Below are 9,147 nucleotides of genomic sequence, written 5' to 3' on the forward strand. Positions count from 1 at the left end.
AAATAACATAGAATAAATTAATAAATAATTTTTTAAAAAAAAAAAGCATGTAGCATGTTAGAGGGGGTAGTGAACAAACATTGCACTTTAATTTTACAATAAGACAAACTGGAGTCTCCAACTTGACAAGAACGTAGCTCTTGGCGACTTGTAAGGTTTTTTTAAATTTTTATTATTTTTTTATTTTTATAGTGGTATGTGTGGAAATAAATACACACGAACTCCTTTTTATTACGTCTGCTTTCATGTCCGGCTTTATGTCAACAAGACATACACACGCACGCAGAGAGAGAGCAAGGGATCTTCTGCGGGTGGGGGGATCGCTCACCCACCCCTGGCCATCGGCTGTTATGTCCTGGAGACAAAAAAGCGCATGCACACACACACACACACCCCTCCCCTCTGCTGTCTCTGTGTGTTGGGGTGGGTTGAGTAAAGTTTTCAGTGAAATGTTCCCAGTGTAGAAAAATATTCACACCCCTCCCCATGTTTCGTATTTTAAGGTGTTATAAAGAGAAACTTTATTAGAGTTTACGTTACGGATATATATCTTTCTTTTAACTTAAAATAACAGTTTGAAAATTGGGACTTGCATTGGAATCAGACAAGAGAAGCATTAAAGGTATATATCTTTATTATCTAAAACAAATAATTAAACTTACATGGCTGGAGAGAATTAGTAGGCCTCTCAGGTAGCGCTTCTGGTTCCGCTTCAGGATCTGGTTCCGGTTCCGCTTCAGGTTCTAGTTCCGGATCCGCTTCAGGTTCTGGTTCAGGTTCAGGTTCTGCTCTCTGTTCGATGTCTGGCCTTGCCCTGGCAGCCTGCCGTGGTGTGGGAGGAGGCGTGACGGAGATGAAATCAAATCTCTGCCCTGAAGGCAGGTCTGCCACAGGTTCGTCTTCCGATTCAGACGAGATGAGAATTACGTCTTCATCACGGGTTATGCCTGTAAAATGACGAAAAAATAAATAATAAAAAAAAAAAAACAGTTTCTTGATTGGTTAAGATAGTTGTTTTAAAAACAGAAAAAAAACTTACTGTGTACTCCTGTCTGAACAGAACCGGATGGTGTCAGAGCCGTATTCACCAGCTGTGATGATCTGATAGCTTCAGAGTCAGTTCTTTTTTTATTCAATGACAAGCGGTTCTTCCTAGGATTCTCCCGGTTATCTGTAAATATTAGAGTAAAATTAGAGTAAATGTTTTATTTTCTCGCTTTTAGAATTCTGGTTACAGAGATATTAAATTACCAATTGTATTGTTTAATCCTGTGTGGTTCTGGTATGTCTCCTGAGTATTGGCAAGATCTGTAAGCAAATAATATTTTAAATTATGTTACAACTCTGGCTAAAAAAGAAAAAAAAGGTATGCTGAAAACAAACTTACCGCTTATAAATTCCGACTCTAAGACAATGTTTGGATCTTCTGAGACTGCCCCTAAAAATAAGAAAATCATTATTAAGCATGATGCATTTCTGTATATACATATATATATTCAGTATATGATTAGAGAAAGACAATTTGAGAATTGTATTTACTTACGATCGAACAACGTGGATAGAACCTGAGAACTTATAGCTGCAGATCTTCCTGTAAAGTCAGACATAATTCAAAATAATACTTCTTTAAAGAAAATTAACAAGTTTGGAAATACAGCTGGATTTGTAACAAAAGTCAGTCGAAATTCTGGAGAGCTGTGATTCTTACCCTGAGATGACGTCTGCTTTTAAAAGAACGCGTGAGGTATATGTCCAGCTTTAAGTCTTGTCACACACGCAGGCAGAGAGCAAGGGGGGTGGGGGGGTCCTCTGTGTGGGAGGGGTCACTACTGACCCGCAGCTCATATCATATCATCAGATTCTGAGACTTGCATCATTAGAGCCACCTAGGCCTGTTTAGCCCCTGTCAGATATTCTTCATAAATAAATTTACAGATGAGGAACATTTCCTGACATGTATTACACTAGCAACTGTTACAGAAAAAAAATCTATGAGTTTAAATGTATTTAAACCAAGATTTACTATTTTGGAGAAAACATGAAGCAGTAGGAAGATCAGCGCTGATTCAACAGCAAGAAAAAGATTGAACAAAATCATTCACAATGATGCCGGACCAAATTCTGGAAAAGTCTGGACAAATTCTTTAACTGCGGAAAGATATAAGTTAAATTTGAGTAGGCCTGTTTACTGTCTGTCACATATTCTTCAGAAGTACGTGTACAAATGAGGAACATTTACTGAAACGTTTCACACTAGCAAGTGTTACAGAAAAAGAAAATCTATAAGAGTTTAAAATTTAAGCGATGAAGGAAATCACAAACTCATAGTCAGCACTGATGTGTTTTTCATTTGCTCACAAGTGGTCACATGTGCCACTGGCACACAGATGGAGTGCTGCAGATCCTGAGAGCTGATAGCTGATAGTCAACCAGTATGGTGATCAGAGGTCATCATCCTGAGGGGCTTTTAACCCACCTCACACTTCTGTTTAAAACCAGAGGTAACTACAACAATGCCTCACACAGATGGTAAGATCCCCTCTCGGGCGTAGAATCTGGGCACACAGATGGAGTGCTGCAGATCCTGAGAGCTGATAGCTGATAGTCAACCAGTATGGTGATCAGAGGTCATCATCCTGAGGGGCTTTTAACCCACCTCACACTTCTGTTTAAAACCAGAGGTAACTACAACAACGTCTCACACAGATGGTAAGATCCCCTCTCGGGCGTAGAATCTGGGCGCTGATAGCTGATAATCAATAAGCATGGTAACTAGAGAACGAATCTGTGATGTTTTAAATTGTACCTACCGGATCTATATCCTGACTGGATATTAGTTGTCCGGAGACAGAGTATCACGCTTGCCACGTGTGGTGACCAGAGGTCATGGGAACCATCCTGAGGGGCTTTTAACCCACCTCACACAGATGGTAGGACCGTATCTCCCGCTTCACATATCAGGAAGATATTCTGTTTAAAACCAAAGGTAACTACAACACCCCAAATCTATTTAAATATACTATAATGTTATATTATTCTAGATTATCTAACACTTATTGTTTTTTCATACTTTAATTGTATTATTCTTAAAACTCAATGTTTTTTCATACTTGTACTATTTTTAAAACACATAGCGGGAATAACAGATGGCGTAACAGATGGAATGGGGGATGGGTGGGGGATGGGTGGGTGGGGGGGGGGGGGGGGGGGGGGGTTTAATAGCAATCAATTAATTAGGGTCTTTAATTACTCATCCATCAAACTCCGATTAAATTTTGACAGAAGGGTGCCTATAGAGTCTCTCTCATGGGATTACTTTGGAACTTTAAAATGGAGCATAATAATAATTTCAAAATAAAAGCCTTGAATATTTTTACATCATGTAATTGCTCTTTTTGGCCGTATATGACTTTTTCATCCAAAGCAATGTTACACATGGGATTAGTTCGGAACTTTAAAATGGAGAATAATAATAATTTCAAAATAAAAGCCTTGAATGTTGTTACATCAGGTAATTGCTGTTTTTGGCTTTATGTGACTTTTTCATCCAAAGCACTGTTACACATGGTATTAGTTCGGAACTTTAAAATGGAGCATAATAATAATTACAAAATAAAAGCCTTGAATATTTTTACATCATGCAATTGCTCTTTTTTGGCTTTATTTGACTTTTTCATCCAAAGCACTGTTACACATGGTATTAGTTTGGCCCTTTAAAATGAAGCTTAACAAAAATTTCAAAATAAAAGCCTTGAATATTTTTACATGACGTAATTGCTCTTTTTGGCCGTATATGACTTTTCCATCCAAAGCACTGTTACACATGGGATTACTTTGGAACTTTAAAATGGAGCATAATAATAATTTCAAAATAAAAGCCTTGAATATTTTTACATCATGTAATTGCTCTTTTTGGCCGTATATGACTTTTTCATCCAAAGCAATGTTACACATGGGATTAGTTCGGAACTTTAAAATGGAGAATAATAATAATTTCAAAATAAAAGCCTTGAATGTTGTTACATCAGGTAATTGCTGTTTTTGGCTTTATGTGACTTTTTCATCCAAAGCAATGTTACACATGGGATTAGTTCGGAACTTTAAAATGGAGCATAATAATAATTTCAAAATAAAAGCCTTGAATGTTGTTACATCAGGTAATTGCTGTTTTTGGCTTTATGTGACTTTTTCATCCAAAGCACTGTTACACATGGTATTAGTTCGGAACTTTAAAATGGAGCATAATAATAATTACAAAATAAAAGCCTTGAATATTTTTACATCATGCAATTGCTCTTTTTTGGCTTTATTTGACTTTTTCATCCAAAGCACTGTTACACATGGTATTAGTTTGGCCCTTTAAAATGAAGCTTAACAAAAATTTCAAAATAAAAGCCTTGAATATTTTTACATGACGTAATTGCTCTTTTTGGCCGTATATGACTTTTTCATCCAAAGCACTGTTACACATGGGATTAGTTCGGAACTTTAAAATGGAGCATAATAATAATTTCAAAATAAAAGCCTTGAATATTTTACATGACGTAATTGCTCTTTTTGGCTGTATATGACTTTTTCATCCAAAGCAATGTTACACATGGGATTAGTTTGGAACTTTAAAATTAAGCATATTGAAAATTTCAAAATAAAAGCCTTGAATATTTTTACATGACGTAATTGCTCTTTTTGGCTTTATTTGACTTTTTCATCCAAAGCACTGTTACACATGGTATTAGTTTGGCCCTTTAAAATGAAGCTTAACAAAAATTTCAAAATAAAAGCCTTGAATATTTTTACATCATGCAATTGCTGTTTTTGGCTTTGTATGACTTTTTCATCCAAAGCACTGTTACACATGGTATTAGTTTGGCCCTTTGAAATGAAGATTAACAAAAATTTCAAAATAAAAGCCTTGAATATTTTGACATCATGTAATTGCTCTTTTTGGCTTTATTTGACTTTTTCATCCAAAGCACTGTTACACATGGTATTAGTTTGGCCCTTTGAAATGAAGCATACTGAAAATTTCAAAATAAAAGCCTTGAATATTTTTACATGACGTAATTGCTCTTTTTGGCTTTATTTGACTTTTTCATCCAAAGCACTCTTACACGTGGTATTAGTTCAGAACTTTAAAATGAAGCATACTGAAAATTTCAAAATAAAAGCCTTGAATACTTTTACATCAGCTACTTGTGTTTTGAGCATTATATAACTATTTTAACCCAAGGACTATTACGCATGGGATTAGTTTGGCCCTTTGAAATGAAGGTTAACAAAACTTCCAAAATAAAAGCCTCGACAACATTTTAAATCGTACCGAACGGTGCACGTCCGCCTCGCTTAACGTTCTTGCGGTTCTCCGCGTGCCACTGATCACGTCGCGGCGTCCTTTGGCGTCGACGCCGATTTGTGGCGCGACGACGCCGGGCCCATGCCCGACGGGCGCGCCTTGGCAGGCCCCGGCTAAATTTCTTCCGAAATTTTCTAGTTCTTTATTTTTCTTCCGTAACCGTTAATGCGGCTCGTACCGCTGGGTGCACACCTACAAATGAGGTATCAAAACGTGCAGAAAATTCACGCCATTGGAGCTATTACTTGTGGTGGGATTTGGGCTTAACGTGGCGACATAATTCGCAAAAAACTACGAAAAAAACCCCATTATAACTCAATGGGAAAAATCCTAGAAATACCCTATTTTTGAGGATTTGCTGTGTCGTCACAAATTCACCTAGAAATGCCATTCAAATTTCATTTTGTAGATACGTCTGTGATCTCTTCGAAAGTGAAGACGGCTCGTCGATACCAGTTATGGTTTGTCCACAATTTGCCTCTAAGCGACCCAAAGTTTCTCATTTTTGCTCATATTAGAGTGACAGCCGACCTCGGTTCATATCTGGGCACAACATTTCTTTCTCTCATCACTGTAAATGCTCTGAGTGAGGTACAGATATGAATCTCGGGACTATCGCAGAAGACACATTGAACTGTCATACGCTTAAAACGCTTTTCGAATATGTATTACGGTTCCCGAACAAGAAGGATTTGTTTCCAATGCTTTTTTTCAGTAAAGTGTGTTTGCTCAAACACACTTGTGTGTTTGAGAGCTCACAGCTCAGAGCTCACACCTGCTGAGACCATTATTTGCCATAGCAACGGAACTCAAGAGGCTATTGGCTGCTGATTTGGACTACGAATACGCATCACTGTAGTTCTATCTATCCTCAGTTGAAACAGATCAGGACTGAGAACTGGCCTTTACAACTACTTGCTGCTTTGGGCTGTATATAACTGATTTAACTCAGTAACTGTTACACATGGGATTAGTTTTACACTTTAAAATTAAGCATATTGAAAATTTCACAATAAAAGCCCTGAATATTTTTACATGACGTAATTGCTCTTTTTTGGCTTTATTTGACTTTTTCATCCAAAGCACTGTTACACATGGTATTAGTTTGGCCCTTTAAAATGAAGCTTAACAAAAATTTCAAAATAAAAGCCTTGAATATTTTTACATCAGCTACTTGTGTTTTGAGCATTATATAACTATTTTAACCGAAGGACTATTACGCATGGGATTAGTTTGGCCCTTTGAAATGAAGCATCCTGCAAATTTCAAAATAAAAGCCTTGAATATTTTTACATGACGTAATTGCTCTTTTTGGCTTTATTTGACTTTTTCATCCAAAGCACTGTTACACATGGTATTAGTTTGGCCCTTTGAAATGAATATTAACAAAAATTTCAAAATAAAAGCCTTGAATATTTTTACATCATGTAATTGCTCTTTTTGGCTTTATTTGACTTTTTCATCCAAAGCACTGTTACACGTGGTATTAGTTTGGCCCTTTGAAATGAAGCTTAACAAAAGTTTCAAAATAAAAGCCTTGAATATTTTTACATGACGTAATTGCTCTTTTTGGCTTTATTTGACTTTTTCATCCAAAGCACTCTTACACGTGGTATTAGTTCAGAACTTTAAAATGAAGCATACTGAAAATTTCAAAATAAAAGCCTTGAATATTTTACATGAAGTAATTGCTCTTTTTGGCCGTATATGACTTTTTCATCCAAAGCAATGTTACACATGGGATTAGTTTGGAACTTTAAAATGGAGCATAATAATAATTTCAAAATAAAAGCCTTGAATATTTTTACATCAGGTAATTGCTGTTTTTGGCTTTATTTGACGTTTTCATCCAAAGCACTGTTACACATGGGATTACTTTGGAACTTTAAAATGGAGAATAATAATAATTTCAAAATAAAAGCCTTGAATATTTTTACATCAGGTAATTGCTGTTTTTGGCTTTATATGACTTTTTCATCCAAAGCACTGTTACACATGGGATTAGTTTGGAACTTTAAAATGGAGCATAATAATAATTTCAAAATAAAAGCCTTGAATATTTTTACATCAGGTAATTGCTCTTTTTGGCTTTATTTGACTTTTTCATCCAAAGCACTGTTACACGTGGTATTAGTTTGGCCCTTTGAAATGAAGCATTCTGAAAATTTCAAAATAAAAGCCTTGAATAATTTTACATGACGTAATTGCTCTTTTTGGCTTTATTTGACTTTTTCATCCAAAGCACTGTTACACGTGGTATTAGTTTGGCCCTTTGAAATGAAGCATACTGAAAATTTCAAAATAAAAGCCTTGAATATTTTTACATCAGCTACTTGTGTTTTGAGCATTATATAACTATTTTAACCCAAGGACTATTACGCATGGGATTAGTTTGGCCCTTTGAAATGAAGGTTAACAAAACTTCCAAAATAAAAGCCTTGACAACATTTTAAATCGTACCGAACGGTGCACGTCCGCCTCGCTTAACGTTCTTGCGGTTCTCCGCGTGCCACTGATCACGTCGCGGCGTCCTTTGGCGTCGACGCCGATTTGTGGCGCGACGACGCCGGGCCCATGCCCGACGGGCGCGCCTTGGCAGGCCCCGGCTAAATTTCTTCCGAAATTTTCTAGTTGGGGCCTGCCATGCAAAGCAATGGCAGGAACCTATTACTATTGTCGGAGAGAAGCGTCTCTTTAATATTATTATTGGGGCCTGCCATGCAAAGCAATGGCAGGAACCTATTACTCTACACCCAACAAGCGTCTCTTTATTATAATTCTTTATTTTTCTTCCGTCACCGTTAATGCGGCTCATACCGCTGGGTGCACACCTACAAATGAGGTATCAAAACGTGCAGAAAATTCACGCCATTGGAGCTATTATTTTTGGTGGGATTTGGGGTTAACGTGGCGACATAATTCGCAAAAAACTACGAAAAAAACCCCATTATAACTCAATGGGAAAAATCCTAGAAATACCCTATTTTGGAGGATTTGCTGTGTCGTCACAAATTCACCTAGAAATGCCATTCAAATTTCATTTTGTAGATACGTCTGTGATCTCTTCGAAAGTGAAGACGGCTCGTCGATACCAGTTACGGTTTGTCCACAATTTGCCTCTAAGCGACCCAAAGTTTCTCATTTTTGCTGAAATTACAGTGACAGCCGACCTCGGATCAGATATGGGCACAACATTTCTTTCTCTCATCACTGTAAATGCTCTGAGTGAGGTACAGATATGAATCTCGGGACTATCGCAGAAGACACATTGAACTGTCATACGCTCGAAACGCTTTTCGAATATGTATTACGGTTCCCGAACAAGAAGGATTTGTTTCCAATGCTTTTTTTCAGTAAAGTGTGTTTGCTCAAACACACTTGTGTGTTTGAGAGCTCACAGCTCAGAGCTCACACCTGCTGAGACCATTATTTGCCATAGCAACGGAACTCAAGAGGCTATTGGCTGCTGATTTGGACTACGAATACGCATCGCTGTAGTTCTATCTATCCTCAGTTGAAACAGATCAGGACTGAGAACTGGCCTTTAGAAGTACTGTTGCTATGGGCTGTATATAACTGATTTAACTCAGTAACTGTTACACATGGGATTAGTTTGGAACTTTAAAATGGAGCATAATAATAATTTCAAAATAAAAGCCTTGAATAGTTTTACATCAGGTAATTGCTGTTTTTGGCTTTATTTGACGTTTTCATCCAAAGCACTGTTACACATGGGATTACTTTGGAACTTTAAAATGGAGAATAATAATAATTTCAAAATAAAAGCCTTGAAT

General features: G+C 37.0%; 1 protein-coding gene across 1 annotated transcript; it reads right to left on the reverse strand.

The window, feature by feature from the left end:
• Positions 1–498: 498 nt before the first annotated feature.
• LOC111606271 (translation initiation factor IF-2-like) lies at positions 499–1,749 on the reverse strand. Its single transcript, XM_023326711.1, has 5 exons — positions 1,544–1,749; positions 1,388–1,438; positions 1,252–1,308; positions 1,040–1,171; positions 499–947 (listed from the first exon to the last, which is right to left on the reverse strand). Exons 1-5 carry the CDS (start codon positions 1,605–1,607, stop codon positions 640–642), a joined length of 612 nt encoding a protein of 203 aa, XP_023182479.1. The 5' UTR covers positions 1,608–1,749; the 3' UTR covers positions 499–639.
• Between the last annotated feature and the right edge of the window lie 7,398 nt (positions 1,750–9,147).

Source organism: Xiphophorus maculatus, chromosome 21 (genome assembly GCF_002775205.1).
Source record: "Xiphophorus maculatus strain JP 163 A chromosome 21, X_maculatus-5.0-male, whole genome shotgun sequence".
NCBI classification, from domain to species: domain Eukaryota; kingdom Metazoa; phylum Chordata; class Actinopteri; order Cyprinodontiformes; family Poeciliidae; genus Xiphophorus; species Xiphophorus maculatus.

Excerpts from the sequence above, each read along its gene's own strand:
- LOC111606271 (XM_023326711.1), bottom strand. The coding sequence starts at position 1,607 with ATGTCTGACTTTACAGGAAGATCTGCAGCTATAAGTTCTCAGGTTCTA. Across the intron at positions 1,439-1,543 it reads TCTATCCACGTTGTTCGATC|GGGCAGTCTCAGAAGATCCA; the intron begins GTAAGTAAATAC and ends TCTTATTTTTAG. Across the intron at positions 948-1,039 it reads TGTTCAGACAGGAGTACACA|GCATAACCCGTGATGAAGAC; the intron begins GTAAGTTTTTTT and ends GTCATTTTACAG.